This window comes from Crotalus tigris, unplaced genomic scaffold, assembly GCF_016545835.1.
Source record: "Crotalus tigris isolate CLP2741 ecotype Arizona unplaced genomic scaffold, ASM1654583v1 scf7180000018371.15429387391:27106975, whole genome shotgun sequence".
NCBI classification, from domain to species: domain Eukaryota; kingdom Metazoa; phylum Chordata; class Lepidosauria; order Squamata; family Viperidae; genus Crotalus; species Crotalus tigris.
In genome coordinates, this window is record NW_024096970.1 from 23,803,386 (window position 1) to 23,824,950 (window position 21,565).

General features: G+C 36.3%; 1 protein-coding gene across 9 annotated transcripts in view; it reads left to right on the forward strand.

Moving 5' to 3' along the window:
- Window positions 1-21,565, forward strand: part of RALGAPA1 (Ral GTPase activating protein catalytic subunit alpha 1) — a 128,623-nt gene that overhangs the window by 36,310 nt on the left and 70,748 nt on the right. For 7 of the 9 annotated variants that reach the window (XM_039351825.1, XM_039351822.1, XM_039351821.1 and 4 more), the window contains 4 exons: window positions 12,442-13,989; window positions 15,734-15,858; window positions 18,675-18,891; window positions 20,827-21,003. In XM_039351825.1, the coding sequence (XP_039207759.1) occupies window positions 12,442-13,989; window positions 15,734-15,858; window positions 18,675-18,891; window positions 20,827-21,003 (2,067 nt within the window). The remainder of the gene's footprint in view (window positions 1-12,441; window positions 13,990-15,733; window positions 15,859-18,674; window positions 18,892-20,826; window positions 21,004-21,565) is intronic. The other 2 variants (XM_039351829.1, XM_039351830.1) reach the window with 1 other exon arrangement.

Here is a 21,565-nt window from a genome sequence, read left to right on the forward strand (position 1 = left end):
TATTACTAAACGAACATGAGAATTGTTTTACTAAATATTGTACAAATGACTTTAGAGGAAAATAAATACAAATTATTTATAGCTGGCTTTTAAAAATAGAGCTTTAAACTGATACATTACTGTGGTAATGAAATCAATTATCATCTGTTGAAATTTTTGATGCTTTCATTAAGCCATTTTGTACTAATTTTTAATCTAAATCCCTGCATTCCATGTTAAGTACTAAATAGTTTGACATAATGTTTCACACTGATGATAATTTCTGAAGAAACTCAGATTTATTTCTTAATGCCTCTGAATTGTAAATAGTAGATGTGTTATTCTAATTCAGCTATACTGAATTATATATAGCTTACTATAGAAAAAAGTGATTTAAAATCTTTTTTAGTATCACCAGAGTCCTCCCTTACCTGATTTTAGTTTCTTCTACTTAAAATTCATAAATAGACAAGAAATTGGCATGCTGCGAAGCAAAGTACGGTAGCATCTTCCAAATAAACTTTAGTTCGGCATATATTTGATAATCACATAGATGGCAGTGCATTCTTAGGAATAAAACTGTACCTTCAGCATAGTCTTTTTTTTAGAGTTGCGCTAACCTGACTAGGAAAAATAATAGTTAAAGTGATAAAGATGATTTTGGGAACCTGCTTTTGTGTAGTAGGCAAAAATGTTAGTTTGCCTTCTATTAAATAACAGTTTTGTAACAGTTTTGTAACTGGCCCTGCCTACAGTTTTAGTTACAACTGATAGCCAGTAACAGTAATATCTTAAAATGGGTCCAGTAGCCCAAAAGTTTGGTTTTGGTAGACCAACATTCCATGTTTAATAACTTGTTATTTGTAAGTACTAGGGGTAGAATTAGTGGGGACAAACAAAACTGTTTTAGCAGGAATACTGTATAGCGTTTCAGATAATATGCTTACTGTCTTCCAAGATATTCCATTCCTATTATGTTTCATTTGTTTTCATCTATTAATATTCATGGGCTTCCACTTTAATTTGTTTTCTGATGTTTTATTTGTTACTTCTGTAAATTGTTTCCCCAGGTCCACTGCTAGTTCTTATGCAGTGAACATCCTCTTTGGGTTGTATAAGAACTAGGAAAATAAATTTATTATAGTTTAAGGATAGATTTGAAATTTGAATAGAGCTTCAGAATTCTTTGATATTACTGTAGTATTATTTTCAGAAACATTAAATTCCTGAAAAAGATATGTCAAAAAGCATCAGGGCATCCAGGACTTAAAATATAAACAAGGGCCAAAATTAACATGAACTATTGCCCATTTGGGCTTAAGTATTTAGTCATGTTAAAATAATAATAATAAAATGGAATTTTGCTCTCTAAAATGTAGTAAGTCAGTTTTTATCATGGTTATTCAAAGAGATCACATATTTAAATTCTTAATGATGTCATTGCAAAGAATTTTCTTCTAATCTTGGCAGACAACTGCAACAAGGTTAATTTGAAAACTATATATATCCTAATTGGTTAGGAGAAAATGCTATATTCTAAATTATTTGACAGGAAAAAAAGTGATCTTTTGCTCTTTTGGTCTGTCAAAAACAACTTCAATGATACTATAGCAAATGTGTTTTTAATGCTTATTTATTAATAAACTAGACTTCAATTTCAATCAGCAGAACTAGTTGAGATCAGCAAGCCATTTAGATGAGATATTTTGCTTGCAAGTGAAGTGACTTTTTTATTTTCTTCTTGAAGCATCTTTCAAAGGCTCAACATGGCTACTTTCAGGTCAAAGGGAGGTCTCCTGAGTATACTGAGAAAATTTTGGGAGGGGCTCCAAGCACAACCTTAACCCCTGTTAAAGCAACCATACCTTTTTAGAGGACATATAGCTGTGCTACATACCTGCCATATAATCCTAGGAAAAGATGCAATTACTATACTGTAATGAGTGGCAAATATATTTGTCTGCTCCGAGCATGTTTTTGAGATGAATCTAAAGCATTTGCCAACCTTAATAGAGAGGAAAGTATTATGGAAGTAAACATTGCTGGAAAAACAGTATTATTGGAATAATATGTATTGGTAATTAAATGTTGGGTCACAAAAAACCTTATTGTTCCAGGTCTGTTTTTTCTTCTCCTGAAACTTTTGGGTAAATTATTTGGTCTAGTCTTTAAGAATCAGTGTTGAGGTAGTTACTTGATAAAGTAATTATTGAAGATTTTTATCAAATATGGAAACCTTGATGAAAAAACCTTATAGATACTTGTGTATGGAAAATTTGTGAAGCTAATATTTTGACCTAAGTAATACAGCAAGTAGTGTTCCAATAACAAGTAAAGATCTGGAAGGCTGTGTGTACACTAAGAGAGACCTTATGCTGATCCCTTTGGGTGAATGCAATTCCAGAGCTGTTCAAGATTATCTTATTCCATGTCTAAGAATGAAGCAGATTATTTTACAACGGAACCATTCAGTTAACAATAGTTTTTCCATACAAAGTTAGAAATACTTTAAAGCAATATTGAGAAGAATCATGAAGGTTTAGTCTAAAATCTCATTGCATAAAATAATTTACTGTGAACACACACCTACTTCTAAAGTGACTAGAAGCTTGAACCAAAACAGGTAGCTTCTTTTCAATAGCTTCCATGAAATTAGAAAAATGGTAAGCTCTTTTATAATCAGATCAGGAAATTAGGCTGCGTAACTAAATACTTTCTATTACAATTAGTATTAACTCACCAAAATTACATAGGATTCTTTTCCAGTTCTATCTGAGAGGTCAGGGAATAAACACAGAACTTGGCAATGGACTGGGTTTGCATATAAATACATGCTATGCCTGTAGCCTTCCTGTAACCTTTTCAGTGGATATTCAGTGGGTAGTCTGTATGGAAGTGAAAATATATTTGGTCTAAAAGAAGTGTTATGCTTTAGGAATATTTGTATGTCTATAATCAGTTAAGGGTAAAAAGAGAGAAAGCTAGACAGAACAAAGAAAGACACAATATTTTCTCCTCAGTGACCCAGAATTTTGTTATTGAGGCAATATTTAATTCATATTATCTTATATAGGGATGTTATCTTATATAGGGATATTATCTTATATAGGGATGGGCAAGAATCCCTCAGAAGAAATGGAGCAGCCTTCATAGTCAATAAAAGAATAGGAAAAGCAATACTGGGATACAATCCCCAAAATGACAGAATGATCTCAATTCGAATCCAAGGCAAACCATTCAATATTACAATAATCCAAATCTATGCCCCAACCACTAGTGCTGAAGAGGATGAAATTGACCAGTTCTATGAAGCCCTACAGCACCTTATAGAATTAACACCAAAAAATGATGTCCTTATCATCATGGGGGATTGGAATGCTAAGGTAGGAAGCCAAAAGATAACCGGAATAACAGGGAGGTTTGGCCTTGGAGTACAAAATGAAGCAGGGCACAGGCTGATAGAATTTTGTCAAGAGAATACGATGGTCATAACAAACACTCTTTTCCAACAACCCAAGAGACGGCTCTACACATGGACATCACCAGACGGTCAACCTAGAAATCAGATTGACTATGTGCTCTGCAGCCAAAGATGGAGAAGCTGTATACAGTCAGTAAAAACAAGACCAGGAGCTGACTGTGGCTCAGATCATGAGCTTCTCGTTGCAAAATTTAGGCTTAAATTAAAAAAAGTAGGGAAAAGCACTAGGCCACTCAGGTATGAACTAAATCATATTCCTAATGAATATACAGTAGAGGTGACAAATAGATTTAAGGAACTGGATCTGATAGACAGAGTGCCTGAAGAACTATGGATGGAAGTTCGCAACATTGTACAATAGGTAGCAACTAAAACCATCCCAAAGAAAAAGAAATGCAAGAAAGCAAAATGGCTGTCTGAGGAAGCTTTGCAAATAGCTGAGGAAAGAAGGGAAGCGAAAGGCAAAAGAGAAAGAGAAAGATATACCCAATTGAATGCAGAATTCCAGAAAATAGCTAGAAGAGATAAGAATGCCTTCTTAAATGAACAGTGAAAAGAAATAGAAGAAAACAACAGAATAGAGAGGACCAGAGATCTCTTCAAGAAAATTGGAGATATGAAGGGAACGTTTCATGCAAAGATGGGCATGATAAAGGACCAAAATGGCAGGGACCTAACAGAGGCAGAAGAGATTAAGAAGAGATGGCAAAACTGCACAGAAGAACTATACAAGAATGAGCTTAACGTCCCAGATAACCACAATGAGATGATCACTGACCTCGAACCAGACATCCTAGAATGTGAAGTGAAATGGGCCTTAGAAAATCTGAGCAATAACAAAGCTAGTGGAGGTGACAGTATTCCAGCTGAGCTATTCAAAATCTTAAAAGACGATGCAGTAAAAGTGCTACACTCAATTTGCCAGCAAATTTGGAAAACTCAACAGTGGCCACAGGATTGGAAAAGGTCAGTTTACATTCCAATTTCAAAGAAAAGCAATGTCAAAGAATGTTCAAACTAACGCATCATTGCACTCATTTCACATGCTAGTAAAGTTATGCTTAAAATCCTACAAGCTAGACTCCAGCAGTATGTGGATCGAGAACTACCAGAAGTACAGGCAGGATTTCAAAGAGGCAGAGGAACTAGAGATCAAATTGCCAACATACGCTGGATCATGGAGAAAGCTAGGGAGTTCCAGAAAAACATCTACCTCTGCTTCATTGACTATGCTAAAGCCTTTGATTTTGTGGATCACAACAAACTGTGGCAAGTTCTTAAAGAGATAGGAATACCAGACCATCTTATTTGTCTCTTGAGAAACCTATATGCGGGTCAAGAAGCAACAGTGAGAACTGGACACGGAACCACTGATTGGTTCAAAATTGGAAAAGGAGTCCGGCAAGGCTGTATACTGTCGACCTGCCTATTTAACTTATATGCAGAGCACATCATGAGAAAGGCAGGGCTAGATGAATCAAAAGTTGGAATTAAGATTGCCGGGAGAAATATCAACAACCTAAGATATGCAGATGATACCACTCTAATGGCAGAAAGTGAAGAGGAACTAAAGAGCCTCTTGATGCGGGTGAAGAAGGAGAGTGCAAAAGTGGCTTGAAACTCAACATTAAGAAAACCAAAATCATGGCATCCGGCCCTCTCAATTCCTGGCAAATAGATGGGGAAGAAATGGAGGTAGTGACAGATTTTATTTTTCTGGGCTCAAAGATCACCTCAGATGGGGACTGCAGCCAAGAAATTAAAAGACCCTTGCTCCTGGGGAGGAAAGCTATGGCAAATCTAGACAGCATACTAAAAAGCAGAGACATCACCCTGCCAACAAAAGTGCGTATAGTCCAGGCCATGGTTTTCCCAGTTGCAATGTATGGCTGTGAAAGTTGGACCATAAGAAAGGCTGAGCGCCAAAGAATTGAGGCCTTTGAACTATGGTGCTGGAGAAGACTCCTGTGAGTCCCTTGGACTGCAAGGCGTTCAAACCGGTCAGTCCTAGAAAAGATCAACCCCAACTGCTCTTTAGAAGGCCAGATCCTGAAGTTGAAATTCAAATACTTTGGCCACCTAATGAGAAGGAAGGACTCACTGGAGAAGGGCCTAATGCTGGGAAAGATTGAGGGCAATAGAAGAAGGGGATGACAGAGAATGAGATGGCTGTATGGAGTCACTGAAGCAGTAGGTGTGAACTTAAATGGACTCCAGAAGATGGTAGAGGACAGGAAGACCTGGAGGAACATTGTCCATGGGGTCGCGATGGGTCGGACACGACTTCGCAATTAACAACAACAAGGGAAGTTAAACAGAATGCTAAGTAACACAACATTCCAGATCAGTAATAATAATAATAAAAATGTGTTACCCTCACTGATGACTTATACTTTAGGAATCTCTGATAATAGAGTGACAATAAATGGCTTACTGTACTTGTTTTTCCATGCCTTTCCCTCTATAGAAACAGATTAGGACATTCATTATCTGATAGGTCTGATGATGATTTAGCTAATCATAGTTTTTATGTATTGTGAGATTTATGAGAACATAAAAGGAATCCAAGACCCACTTTGATATAGTGGTTAAGGCATCAGGCTAGAAACTGGGAAACTGTGTGTTCTAGTCCCACTTTAGTCACAGAGCCAGCTGAGTAATCCAATCACTCACTCTCATCTCTAGGAAGAAGACGGCAATAACAAACTATATTGGAAATCTTGCCAAGAAAACTGTGGGGTTAGTTCAGGCAGTCACCGGGGGTCAACAATGACTTGAAAGTACCAAAAAAGAGAGGAACCTTCTAAATCCAGCCAGTTAGACCAATATTCACACACCAGTATATACAGGGAACTCATAAAAATGATCAGGAGGGTGTTAATTGTTATTCACTGCTGTTCTCTAACACTTATTCAAGATACAATGTTGCTGGTTTCAGATGCGATAAAAAAGCTATCAAGAGTAATCATCTTTGGTAGCCTGATCTATCATGAATGTGTTTAATTCCCTTTCTAAATTATATTATATAAAGAAGTACTTCTTGTTATGAGTCTTGAATCTGTTCATGTTTAGTTTTTATCTCTAATAATTCCCATATGGTGAAAAGTACTGTATATTTTTCATACAATGCCAAATCTTACATATACCTGTCATGCCATCTCTTACTTGCTCCAGGCTAAAACCCCTCCCTCATAAACTAATTGCTCTGATTACCTCATCATTTATGTTGTCATTTTTTGCAGTCTTTCTAGCTCTGTAATAATCTTCAAGTATGATGATGCTAACTATACATAGAACATTATAAGTGCAATCTTATAATAATTATATAAAGGTGTTAGTCTGTTGAGGTGTTTTATTTTCAGTTTCTGTTCTAATAATTGTCAGGCCACATACCCAAATTTAGTAGGAAATCATAATTCTTAAAAAGAGCTTGACCCTTTAGAAAAGCAATTAGAAACTAATATATCTATTCTCAACTTTTAACTTGTATATTTCTTGTTCCTACCCTCCCAAGTTAATGCAGGTTGTCCTTGACTTACAACCACGGTTGAGCTTAAAGTTTCCATTGCTAAGTATGACAGTTGTTAAATGAGTTTTTCCTTTTTTACGACCTTTCTTGCCACATTTCTGAAGTGAACCATAGTAATTGTTAAATGAATCATTCAGTCATAAGTGAATCTGGCTTCCTCCGTTGACTTTGCTTGTTGGAAGCTGACTGGGAAGGTTAAAGGTGGTGATCACCTGACCTCCATGCCAGGTGATCACATGACCATGAGGATGCTGCAACAGTTGTAAGTGTGAGAACAAGTCATAAGTCATTTTTTTCAGTGCTGTTCTAACTTTGAATGGTCACAAATTGTTGTATGTCAATTACTGCCTGTAAATACTTACCTGATTGCCTGATGACCTTAAGCATTCAAATACAAGGGCCCATTTTAGCCTGGGAATCATTAGTTCCTTCTTATCCTCTTACTCCCAGTCTCAGCCCTTACAGTACTGTAATTCTAAACAGAAATTTTTAAGTTGCCTCAAACCTGTTTCTTAATCACTAATTGCCAGTTCAAATCACACTAATATATGCATTAAATTAGAGATTTTGTGCAATTATGCATTCAGTAATGTTTACATTAAACTGTACATGTCACTTTGATCCCATTCACTAATTGGGAGTTATCTTTTAGGAGCTTATTGTAATTTACAAGTCCAGATGATTTGTAAATAAAAAAATATTGGTCTCAACAATGATTCCTCAAAGCCCCTCCTCAAGCACTCTCCATTTTGAACACTGTCCACTGTTTCCTATTGTTTCCTGTTCTTTGGTTAATTTCCAGTCTATCAGATCTGCTAGGTTTATTCACTGCAGGCAAATTGGGCCCACAACCAGAAATTTGATCCTGACAGGACTCAAGGTTGACTCAGATTTCCATCCTTCTGAGGTCAGTAAAATGAGGAGCCAAATTGTTGAGGATGATATGTTCACGTAAACCGCTCAGAGAGTACTGTAAAGCGGTATATAAGAGCGGTATATAAGTCTAAGCACTATTGTTATTATTTTATGTGACATATATTTTTGTCAGAATACCAGCAATTTCTCCATTTAGTTATTTAAAAACCCTTGTTAATTGTAATTGTGATATTTCACTTAATTCCCCTTTTGAAAAGAACAAGAACAATTATGGTTAATATTACTATAGTATTAGATTCTTTTGTCTAATGTCCAACATCCTAGGTTGCTCATCTTTTGAATCTCTATGTGCTTTTCAGTCTTTTTTTCATCTGTTTACATTTCTTTTCATAAGTTTATTTTCATTTTTTGGCAAAACTTGATTTTATAAAGGATTCCTTCTTCTCTCTGTATTACACTGACTCTCAATTAATGGTAAGTTGTTGGATTGGCAGCAGGAAGACCAATTTTCATTTCTATCCTTAGCAACAGACATTCATTGGGTGATTGTGGGCCAATCAGTTTCTTTTATCCCAATCTACGTGACATGAAATGTATGTGTGGTTCACATATTTCTGCCACACACAAATAAGTAGCTTTGGATTTATGTTCCTCAATAAATTAATGAACAAGTATAATGTTTTGGATTCATTTGTTTAATTGGGTACTCTTTATCTAATTTTAGGGCTTGTGTAGAGAATAAATCACACTTTATGTCATATTTATGCAGAAATAGTGATGATTCAAAAGGAGTCACAAACTTATAAGAACCTAATCATTTTTCTGGCTTTGCTTATTAGTTTCTGTACCTCATGGCATCTCTCACATAAGCTACACATTCTGAATGAGCACCTACACCACTATAATGTTGAATAATCTCTGTGCATACTAGAATCTTTATCTTCTTGTCTCCTATTTTTGGGAACTTTACTCTTTTGAATTCAAATGTGATCATGTTACCTTTTTAAAAAATGTCAGTCTTTATTTCATTGAATGTAATAATATTATTATCACTGTTTCTAATTAGTTTCATAACCTTTATGTCCCAAGCCAGCTCCTAGGCACCACTGACAATTAATTTGAAAATAATATATTTTCTAAAATGGTTTCTTGCTATATCCACAATGAATCAGTGGAAGAGATAGTTCCATTTGTGAGTTCTAGTTTGTAGGACTCTATTCTTTCTTTGTCTTACAGAGCAAAACTGTCTCCAAGATATTGTTCCTTGTACTTCTATACAGCTTATGTATGTCCTAAGATCATGTACTGTAGATACTCCTATCTATCTGCGCTTTTGTTAACGAAATCAGGAGCCCCTTCCCTCCTAGAGGCATACCCTTAATCCAAAATTATATGTCTTTAACCTTCAAGGAATAACTCCCTTTTCTGTCTTGCAGTGATAACCTCTTTCCCTTAGATACAGGGGTGTCAAACTGCCGGCCCACGGGCTGATTTTATCATACCGAAGCCACGCCCACCCCATTGCCGGCAATGCAAAAAGAGTTGCAATACGTTGCAACACATGATGTGGTGAGTTTGACACCCGTGCCTTAGAACTTCATTCTAAGGAGCAGTCGCACCTGGAGTAGAATGCCTCTTTGTCACCCATGAATCCTTCTTTTCCCAAGTTTTCTATCACTCGCATGTCTCTCAGAGCAGCCATTTTGCCCTTAAAAAATATAAACTTGCTCTTTGAGAGACAAAAGCTTTTTGCAGTGATTGCATACTCATGACTTCTGCCAACAGGGAGATATTTTTACACAATACAATATATTGTGTTTGGGTGAGATTTATATGATTAGGTTTAGTAGATTGCTTTTTATAATAGGAAAGAGGACTTAGCTGTTCTAGCATATTCTCCTTCTGTCAGATTCACTTGGATGCTCAGTTTGGGGTCTGCTTAACTTATATTTATCTGGTTAGTTTTGAACTTCATTATGCATTGACCTTGGTTCCTCCTGTTACTGTATGGTTTTCCTAGCAACAGTAAAGAACTTGCTTCTTGTTGCTTGCTTCCAGGAAGTTTTTTTCTTCCTTCTTAGTCTAACCTGCGTTTTTGGAATTCCCCGAGATACACCCATGCAGGTATTAACCAGGTCTAGACTTGCTTAACTTTTGAGCTCAGAGGAGATGACACAAATGTTACCATTTGCTAAAAATTTCTTCTCGTAATTAATTGTTTTTTTAATCCTCTTTTGTTCTTTAATAGAACTAATAATAACAACAACAACAATAATAATAAAGTTGGAAGGTACCTTGGAGGTTATTTAGTCCCAGTCCCTGCTCAGGCAGGAAACCCAGCCATCAGATAAATGGCTGTCCGGTTTCTGGAGGCAGGTTGTTCCACTGGTTAATTATTCTAACTGTCAGGAAGTTTCTCCTTAGTTCTAGGTTGCTTCTCTCCTTGATTAGTTTCCATCTGTTACTTCTTGTCCTGCCTTCAGGCACCTTGGAAAATAGCTTGACTCCCTCATCTTTGTGGCAGCCCCTGAGATATTGGAACACTGCTATCATGTCCCCCTCATCCTTCTCTTCATTAAACTAGACATACCCAATTCCAGCAACCGTTCCTTATATGTTTTAGCCTCCAGTCCCCTAATCATCTTTGTTGCTCTTCTCTGTACTCTTTATAATAGGCAATATAATAGGCAATAGTTTCTCAAGGCCTCATTATTGAATTTATTTTCTATGTATTATAAAATATGATCTGGAATGTGTAATTCTTACCTGCTTCATTTGCTTGATTGCACAACATACAGTTTAGGATATTCCACTACGCGTTGTTTCCATAACATTAAAAAATTGACAAAGATATCACACTACTTGGAACACCTTCTGACTTGTATTCTCAGCAGTCACATACTGTATATTGAAGTGTTTTAAAGCTGAATAGAAGTCATAGTAACTATCAGAATCAAGTTTCCATATTTATACAGTGCTGTCTGCTGCTGCATGAAGAGGTTCATTAATTTAGCCCATTCGATGGAGCTATTATTTTGCATTTATGATCTGGCATATTCCTGATATAGACATAGAATTTTTTCATAGAAAAACTAATCTAATCAAAACCATTATTACAGTACATATCTATCAATTATATTGTTACTTTACGTCAGCTGGGAGGATATTAGAGGTGTGAGACTACCCACATAAAATTTATGTTACATAATAAAACAGCCTTGCTCCTCATGAATATTTGTCTATAAATTTATTGAAACACTGATCTGAATATTTATTTAGCTTTTTTTAAAAAATGTATATTCCATTTTTGGTGAAATACTTAAGATGCCCTACAACTCGACTAGGGTAATTAAAGCTAAATATTTGTAAAACTACCAACACCAAACTAACCAAAAAGAAGAAGTTTAAAAGGGAATAATGAAATGTAGAATTTGAAAACGTTGCTGAAATAAAATAACTAAACGACTACCAGAACACATTATAATATATCTCAACGTATCTCATTGGCCTTTAAAAGCTCAGACATGATTCTAGGCCAGATATAATACTTTAAAATATCTCTTCCTTGTTTTAGGTCATCTTGGAAAAAGTTGTAATAGGCAGTTATAATTGTTTTCATTAACCTCTACGCTGATCATTAAAGTTAAGCTCGAATGCAGTACTATTGGCACAGAAAAGTATGAACAACTTTGCTTTTTCTGTTCAGCGTTTACTAATTTTCTGTTCGTCTTCATATATTTTGACTGATCTAAAATAGCAAAGATTAATTCTATATTACAAGTTATTACCTGCAGAGAATAACAAGCTGTCTTGTTAGGATCAAGATATAATTTTGGATATTTAGAAAGAAAACAAAAGTAAAATTATTATGAAATTATCATAGGGTATAGGCTCAATTTGTTAGACTTCTGAAATACTATGTTGTGTTTATTAGTTTTATTAAAAACTAGTTTTTGTATATTTAGGGGAATATAGGCTGGTATTGAAGGGTCTAATTATAGGCTGAAAAGTATGTGCATATGCATATCTTAAGCAAACCTGAGTAGTGGGAGAAAATATAGTGTTTTATTATGCAGAAACAATCAGTTAAAGAACTTATATAATAATATAAAACAATACCCTTTCATTTTTATATTTGTGCTTTGTATTTCTATTCCTATAGATTTGCACATTAGGACTTTTTATTTACATATAGAGCCATCTAAATTATGATAGACTGTCAGTTTTTGCATTGCATTTCCTTCTAAATAGGCAATATAATTAAATGTTTGTTTTGACTCCCTGAATTAAACTAGTATTTAATAATGTATTGGCACAGCCCTAGTTTTAACAGTGTTTCCAAATCTCCCATTACTTTGCAGTTTATTTCTATCAGTGTTAACATTTTAAAAGTGTCCTGATGATGCATATTGTATCCCTTTTGTATATGCATGCAGATGTTTAATAAAACTTCAAAAAAACAGTATTTCATTTTTGGGAACCTTCTTAAATGCTGTATTATTGTACTGAACAGTTAAATACTAGGAAAATAAAAAATATGGATATAATATATACTAAATGCATATTTTTTCTGCAGACATGGATGATACTCAAATCCTCCCACGTCCACCTCGCATCAGACATTTTTCACAGAGTGAAGAAACTCCTAGTGAAGTTTTTGATGCACTGAATGAGGAGCAGCCACTTCCAAGAAGTAGCAGCACATCTGATATACTGGAACCATTCACTGTTGAGCGAGTCAAAGGTGCAGTTCCTGTCATTGACGGTTCATCCCATCATGCTCCAAGCTTACAGAGTTCCACAGAGGCCTCTTCAATATGTAAATCCACTGAAAGTCACATTACCGATACAAATAGCAGAGAGTCCTCTCTGGAAGTTGGGGATAGTATTTATGATCATCTTTGTCAGTTGGTAGGCCCAGTAGAACTTGCAGATGCAGCCTTTGAACAAAACGAGTATGTTGACCTTGAAGGTGAAGATGATCTTCTTTCATCTCTGAGAGAATATCTTAAAGAAAAAGAAGAATTTTTCAGTAGCATTGAGATAGATAAGTATGAGTCTTCTCCTCATGAATTTGTTGCAGGAATAAGTAGGAGTGATAATTTGCCATTGGATGAAGGAGAGTGTACAGACCAGACTGTTGCAAGTAATACTATTGTTGCAGAAAATACCAATAATACAGAACTACAATTGGAACAAAATCAAACTGGCTTTATAAGTAATATTGCACCTACACAAGTAGATACTTCTACAAGAAACCAAGCTGATAATGCTAAACAATTAAATATTGATAAACACACTCAAAATCTGCTTGATCCCGGGTCAAGTACTATTGACAAAGAAAGGAAGAGATATTTGTACAGACAAATTGCCACTGATGTAGATGTATCTGTGGAAACAGTGTTAGCTGAAAAACATAAGAGTGCCCTCTTTAATGAAAAAATAACCAACACAAGTGTTATGCATGCAAAGAAAATGCCACATAAAGCCATAGTTAACCCTGAAATGCTTCAACTTACAGGCATGAGCAAAGTGACACCAACTAAGAGAAGTATATCTGAAACAGTAACTCATAAGGCTAAAATCATGAAAATAGCAACTAAAAAGCGAAACAGTGTCCATGTCACTTTTAGGCCTTCTACTGAATCTGTTCAGTTTTATAATCCTCTAGAAAACAAAGAGGCCCCATGGAAAGCAAGACTGCGTAAACTCAGTGGTTTCAGTAGTGGGATCAATAGCAGCAGCAGCAATACAAGTACAAGTACCAGCTCATCCTCTGGGGCTGTGCTGGTCAGACCTGGAATCTATAGGCATCTAGATGCAGTCAGTGCAACATCTGCTAATAGTAAGCAGAATAAAGAATCAGGAGATGTTCCAGCATTCACGCTGCAGAAGGAAAGTGTTGGAATAAATCAAATGTCTAATCGTAGCCCACCTAAACCATCAAGTCAGGAGTCGGGACAACAGCAGGGCTCCCTGGGTGGTGTGTATAAATCTGTTGTACATGCTCTTTCGAAGCCGAAGGCAAATGTTTCCCCACAGAGGCAGAGCAGAGTGCCAGCAGAGGCTCCACTGAGGGATCTGTACAGTCATGTAATGGGCTATTTTGGAAAGAAAGCTGCAGGTGAGCACTAATACTGTGCAGCGCACAAAAGGAGAAAGGCAGCATCAGTTTGGCTTTATGCACCTAAAGCAAGCTGTTATAAAGCAATCAAAAGGCTTTGGGGTGATCAGTGCTTTTTCTTGTTTGGTTTTGCATGCGCAATGGCCAGCTGAATTTTTTCCCCAAGTGTAAGTTAAATGTGCAAACTATAAATTACTAATTATCTTTTTTAAAAAAAAACATTTAATGAATCACTTTGCTGCTGAACACTTAAGGTAGGGAAGAGGAAGAGACAGTAAATCTACAAATAGATTGTATCTTTGCCATGCTTTTCTGGCATACCCTGCAATCCAACTATTTAGATACAATTGGCATATATTTGGTTTCTAATAGAAACTGTAGGTGTAATATCTCTAGTACTTCTCCTTAGTTATCACTTATTGTATTTGAACTAATTGCAGATGCAATTAGGTTCCTCCTCCTCCTCCTCCTCCTGAAAACAAAAATTTAAAGCAGATGTCAACATTTTATGTTTGGATTACTTCCTCATAACAGTCCAGTGTGAATTTTGACATTTTATTTAAGCAGATACAAAATATGCTTTAGCACTTTCTTGGTGCATTCACTGAAATGGATGCCCCACTTTTCATGGCAACATCTATCACTGCTTTTGTTTTCTGGAATCATAGAAGTGCATAAAGGAACCATGATAGTTCTTCTTGAGCTAGCTGTGAAGCCTCTATGTACTAATAAAAATAGACAAGGCTGGCTGTCATTCTAATATCACCATCTTAGTCAACATGCTAAGTAACATTTTAAAAAAATAATCAGAATTACATTCATTTTCAGCAGTGAGGTAGGATTTTGGTGTTTTTTTGTTTTTGTTTCTTTGTACATTGTATGCTGGCATGATTAACAGAATGTTCTATAATGCATCCTGCATTGAGATGTTAATGCCATCTGAGGGCAGTCTTTGTTAGCATATCATAACAAATTAGTCAATAATGCAACAAATTATTTCAGATTGATTTAATTTATTATATTTAATGCATCTCCTTGCTGAAAATGTTTAGGTTGAGTACTAAGAATATTTAGAGAGGGTTTTTAAATTTTATTTAATGCCTTGAGAGTGTAATATCAAAATCAAAATTTATATCTCAAAGTAGCAACACATTTACTCTTTGTTTTGGGGAGAGACAACATTTAATTAAATAAAAATAAACTAGAACATTTGAAACCTTCAAGGTTAAAATAACAAAATATAACAGGATGAATTGCTTTGCAGTATTGATCATCAACTATATTCCCTTTTTAAGTATTCAGTTTTTCATTCTCAATCCTGTATTTTGAATATGCAGTAATACAGTGAAACATATAATTCAGCATATAAATAATACATATAATGTCAACCTTTCTGTTTTCATTAGCACACATTTGCATAGCTGTAGAATATTGTGCATTCAGTGATATGAAGGAGTGAAGCAAGCATTAACAACTTTAATAGTGCTTATCTGTAAGCTTTCTTGCTTTTTTCAAGGTCACACTGGAGATTGACTAACACTTGCTCAGTGGTGATGGGATGGGATGGTTTAATACGTGGAACAGCTGTACTAATTCATATAACTAAATCTGTTTTTAAAGAATATATTTTAACTGCATGTTCAGTAAATAATTATTTGTATTGTTTAACTTATTTTATAATGTTTTAAAGTATTTATTGCTGAAAATGATTTTTTACTATATACAGTCATTCATTTGCTTTTAGCCAATAGGGAAGATATGAGCCAAAAGCAGATCTCTCTGGGTAATGATAATGGCAGTAGTAATGCAAATATTCCTGACCTCATGGATGAGTTTATAGCTGAAAGACTACGCAGTGGTAGCTCTTTGGTAAGCTTTTAGCATTTTCTTTTATTGTAAAGTATCAAATACAATTATGATTATGATTGAGTTGCATAATTAATTTTAACTGCAAATGCTAATGGACTGGGAAATAAATAAGGAGAACTAGAGATCCTAATTCAGGAAGACAAATGTGATGTGATGGATATAATGGAATCTTGGTGATGTGATATTCATGATTCACACATAACAATAAAAAGCTGTAACATATTCAAAGGAACATCTCCATAGAAAAAATGGGGGTATTGCATTGTTACGCAAAGAAAAACATGCTTGCACAGAAATTCAGATATCATCAAATTTTATTGAAAGTGTTTTGATTGGAAAAAAAATGAGAGAGAAATGAAAATGATACTATCACAAGGGTTTATTATAAGCAACTTAGCAGTCAGAAGATATCGATGAAATTTTTTGCCATCAGATGATCAATCTTTTAAAGAGGCATATGATAGTAATAATAGAAAATTTTGATTATCCTTACCTCTGATAATAAGTCAGAGTCCAATTTAGGTAGGTCTTCTCTCATTGACATCTTTATTTTTCAAAAGGTAGAACAAAAAATAAGAGTGTTGGCTGTCCCAAACCTATTTCACATGAACAGGGAGAAATTGATTGCAGAAGTAGCACTTTAAAGATGCTTTAGAAAAAGAACTGTGTTAATTGTGGCAGCAAAGATGGAAAAATAGGAGCAATATAAAGAAGCCAGAATGGATTTATGCAGAATTCTATAAAATGCTGAAGAGAAAGAGGAATTATGTATAGGAAATGAAAGGAGGAGCATATGACTAATGAAGAATACAAGGTATTCTCCAAACATTGTAATAATTATGGGCTAAGTTTTAAATGAGCAGGGACTCATAAGAGGTACCTTAGAGTACAGGTGTCAAACTCGCCCCGTCATGTGACGTGTCACGACATATCGCACCTTTTTTTGCATTGCTGGAGTGGGCATGGCTTCCGTATGATGCAACCAGCCCATGGGCCAACAGTTTAACACTCAGAGTGAGCTGAGGCTTGTGAGATATACCAAAAGCAAACAAACAACTAACTCTCTGGACTATATTATAAATAAAAAGAAAATCAAAGATCCTGCAGGTTAGTTGTAAGCAGAAAGTAGTGGATTGATCATAGTTGATCGTGTGATGAGAAGGTAGAATCTCTTATCTCCTGTTTTGCATGTCTTCTCTCAGAAGAGAATGGAACTCTCACTGATCATTTTTCTGCCCACTGGAGAAAAGAGGAAATTGAGGCATAAATACCTCAAACTACATTAGCTAATTTAAATGAATTCAGATCTGCAATGGATCACATGCTAGAATACTGAAAGAACCAGCAGAGCTGATTGCAGAATTACTCTTAACAACCTTTAAGAACTGCCAGGAGATTGGTAAGATCCTAAAAGATTGGAGGTCAATGGAGATTCTCAGTTATCCAGGTCATGGTTGTCCCAAAAGTGCTTTTTCAAAAGACAACTGCACTTTCTTTGTTTTTGCTTGAAGATATTTCATGTCTCATCCATGAGCACCTTTGAGACAAAAGATTGGAGGAAAACAGAAATCCATGTCTTCAAAAATGAAAAGGGGGGGGATCCAGGATGCTTCAGACCTATATGCATGATGTCTATACCAAGCAATGTTATTATTAAATGGCATATATGTGAGCATTTGAATAGGCATGATATAATTAATAGGGGTCAGCATGGGTTTGTTGCCAATAAAATCATGCCAAACTAACTTTACCTCTTTCTTTGATAGAGTTACTAGTTAGGATATTATGTATCTGGACCTCAGCAAAGCTTTCAATAGAATACCTCATAGTATTTTCCTTAATAAAATGGTAAAATATGGGCTAGATGGACTCCTAATTGGTTGAAGAAATACTCCCAAGGAGTGCTTATTAATGGTTCCAGGAAGGTGTTGAGTATCACAGGGTTCTCTTCTGTGCCCTGTACCATTCATGATTTTATCAATGACTTTGATGAGGAATTTGAAAGTCTCTTGTCAAGTTTGCAGATGACACAAAAATGGCAGAGATGGTTCATATCTTAAAAGCTCTGCTTAGTTTTGAACGGTAGATTAAAATGAACAGGATGAAATTTAATAGGCAAAAATTTAAAAATGAAAAATGACGGGACACAATGAAAGACATAAAAATAGGATGGCAGACACTTGCCTTAGCAGAATTACATGTGAAAAAGATCTGGGCATACTTATCAACCACAGCTAAAACATGAGCCAGCAAAGGGATGCAGCCTCTGAAAAGTCAAATGTTTCCATGAAGTGCATTAATAGGAGCATAGAATATCTCGTGGAATTATGAATGGTCCATTTAGAATACTATGTCCACTTCTGGGCTCAATAGGTCAAAAAGGTTATTGATAAATTCAAGAAAATGATGAGGGACTTATTGTTGTATGCCATCCAGAGTATCCTTTGCATAAGTGGGTTACAACTACAAGGAAGGAAGTTCAGGCTATACATTAAAAATAACTTCCAGACAGTACGATTATCAGCCAGTGGAACACACTACCACATGTGGAGGTGAGTTCTCCTTTCCAACAGAGGCTGGATGGTTATCTCAGAAATGTCTTAGTGAATCCTGCACTAAGCAGATGATTGGATAGATGACCCCTTGAGGTTCCTTCCAACTCTATGATTTTATGAGATAAAGTTCTTGTCAGGATGGATTGGGGTGTAAATGTCATAGTGTATCAATTTTCCCCTCTTTAAAAATTGATAATTGTAAGATTCTGTCATTTCTGACTATATTTTTTGTTAAATTACATGAAATATTATTTCAATTAGAATGTGGCAAGAAGAGGAAGCAGTCCAGGAAGCTTAGAAGTACCAAAAGATCTTCCTGATATATTGAACAAGCAGAATCAAATGCGTCCTGTTGATGATCCTGGTGTACCTTCTGAATGGACGTCTCCTGCCAGTGCAGGCAGCAGTGACCTTGTCAGTTCTGACAGCCACTCTGATTCCTTCAGTGCATTCCAGTATGATGGCCATAAATTTGAAAGCAAGTATATTCCCACTGAATCTTATATACAATTATATAAAAGGGAGTTTTAAGAAGAAAATTCAATTGCTGTTTGATTGGTATCCTTCATGGATAGGACATCTTTCAATCTAGTGGAAGCTTGTAACTGAAATGTAGAGGGGAGTAGAATTCTTTCAATCTAGTGGAAGCTTGTAACTCTTTAGGCCATCTCCCACATGCTATATTCCCATTTCCCATGTTTCTGAAGAATGGCCTCAAATCATCCAGAGCAGATGGGTAAGGTATAGGATGCTGTAGAAAGGGTAAATTGCTGATGATCATCTTCTTCCCCTATTCAGTTCACGTCTGCTGTATAAAAGTGTTTTCCATCAGCATAGCAATACATTTGGATGTAAATCTAAATTTGAAAAGGTTAATATTAGTAAATTAATTTAAAAATCTGGAGTAAAATCCATAAGGAAGACCCTTTTATCAAAATGTATAGTTTCAGAGCAGGAACTGTCTAATAGGTTTATCCTGCCTATGGGAAACACACAATTAAACAGATATTTTAAATAGTGTTTTTCGTATTACATAAGTTCGTTCTTCACATAACATTACCATTGATGTTTCAAACTACAGGATACATATGGCATCCAATAAGACTTAGTGAATATTCAGCCATTAGAGCAAATGATGTGAACGTGTCCTTGGGTATATATCTGTCTCAACAAACTCTATCAATCAGGAACAGAGATAAAGCCCTCATTCACTCCGGTTTACAACAGCATGAATTATGATAATGAGTTCCTTGGGCTTATTTCATCAGAATCAGTCCTCAAGAATTATCTTAGTTGGGGAAGGTCCTTATTTGTAGATATACATATCTTAAATAGATTCAGCATTTTGTAGCTGAAATGAAGTTCTCTTGATGAGGTCCTATCCTGGCCTTCTTATACATACATCTCTCAACAGATCTGTCTCCAGTGGCAAAACTTTCACAATTTTGCTTTTACACGTAAATGAGCTAACTACAAGGGAGCCAGTCTGCTATAGTAGTTAAGGCACTATGCTAGGAACTAGGAGGGTATGAATTCTAATCTCTTTAGGCGTGAACCCAGCTGAGTGACATTGGGCCAGTTGCTTTTTCTGCAGTCCTCAGAAGGAGGTGATGGCAAAATCCCCCCCCTCCCAAAAAACCCAACTGTAAGTAAGAGCACATTGCCGAAGAAGTTAGTCCCAGCTTATGGTTTTCTAGGGAAAATACATGTTATTTACATAACTCAGATGCATTGGTTTTTTGTTCCTTTGTCTTCTCTAATATATATCACAGTGATGGCGAACCTTTTAGAGACCGAGTGCCCAAAAACTGGCCCCGCCCCTGCTCTACCCCCTGCTCTGCCCCCACTCCGTCTCCCACCCCACCTGCCTGCAGGGCCCACCACAGATTGCCCAGGCAGCACCATGGTGGCCACGCCCTCTGCCCGCACCCTGCAGCATCAACTGTGCGGGATGGGGCATGAGGGCAGAGTCTTGTCTATGCTGCCTGGCTGCCATGTCCTTGACTGCCCTGCTCCGTGTGGGCCATGCTCGGGGGCGACTCTCCTCCAGGGGGGCTGCTGGTGAGGGGGTCGTGGGGGGAGGCGAGGTTGGGGCAACGGCACATGTGCCCACAGAGAGGGCTCCGAGTGCCGCCTCTGACCTGCGTGCCATAGGTTCGCCACCACTAATATATCATATCCCCAACATAGATAACAGTTCTTCGGCAGTTACCTTTGACTGTACATCTTAATAACATTACAGCAAATATAAAACAAAAAGTAGCAACAGACTATTTCTGTGAAAGCTTCAGTGTTGCTGGTTTTATAATGTAATGACTGTGTTTTTAACTTAGATCTGAATAATGGCCCTTTTCTTTTCTTTCCTTTTCTTTTCTTTCCTTTCCTTTTCTTTTCTTTTCTTTTCTTTTTTTAGATTTCAGTTTATGTCCTGAAGGTGGCACAACAACTTCTGCTGAATCTGATACAGGTTCCGGCCCTCAGCAGAGTGCTGAAGAACAAGAAGTGGCTAGTTTGACTACCCTCCACATTGATTCTGAGACCAGCAGTCTCAATCAACAAGCACTATCTGCTGAAGCAGCTACGATTACAGGTGAAATGAAGGGATGGGGGGAACATCCTGATTGTAGATGCTTCTATCACTCTCCCATCCTACAGCTATCTCTATTTAGCTTTTAATATATTTTGTTTAACCATTTTCTAGGTAGTCATTCTATTATAGCAAAATCAAAACAAATTCAAGAACCCTTAAAGGTAACATAGATATTACTGTATGAGCTTTTGTTGATTAAAATCCACTTACCATATGTTTAATGCTACCCCATGGCAAATTAAGAGTGCCTAAACCGAACGATACCATTCTCTAATCTTGCATATTATTAATTTGATTAAGAATTGCTTGGACATGGAGAATACCATTCCAAATGAAACAAGCTTTTCAGCATCTTGATGTGCTGCTGCAGTTCAGTCTTCCTTTAGTCACCTACACATTGGTAGTGTATTCTGGCTCACATTTTTTTAAAAAAAAAATTACATTCACAACTCCCTAGAAAAATAGCCAGATCAGAACAGAGCTGGGGCCAAGTTAATCTCAGGCAGCATAGTGTCCCAGAGTGCGGGCGCTAGTATGAAAAAGAGACTCCTTCTATGTCCTG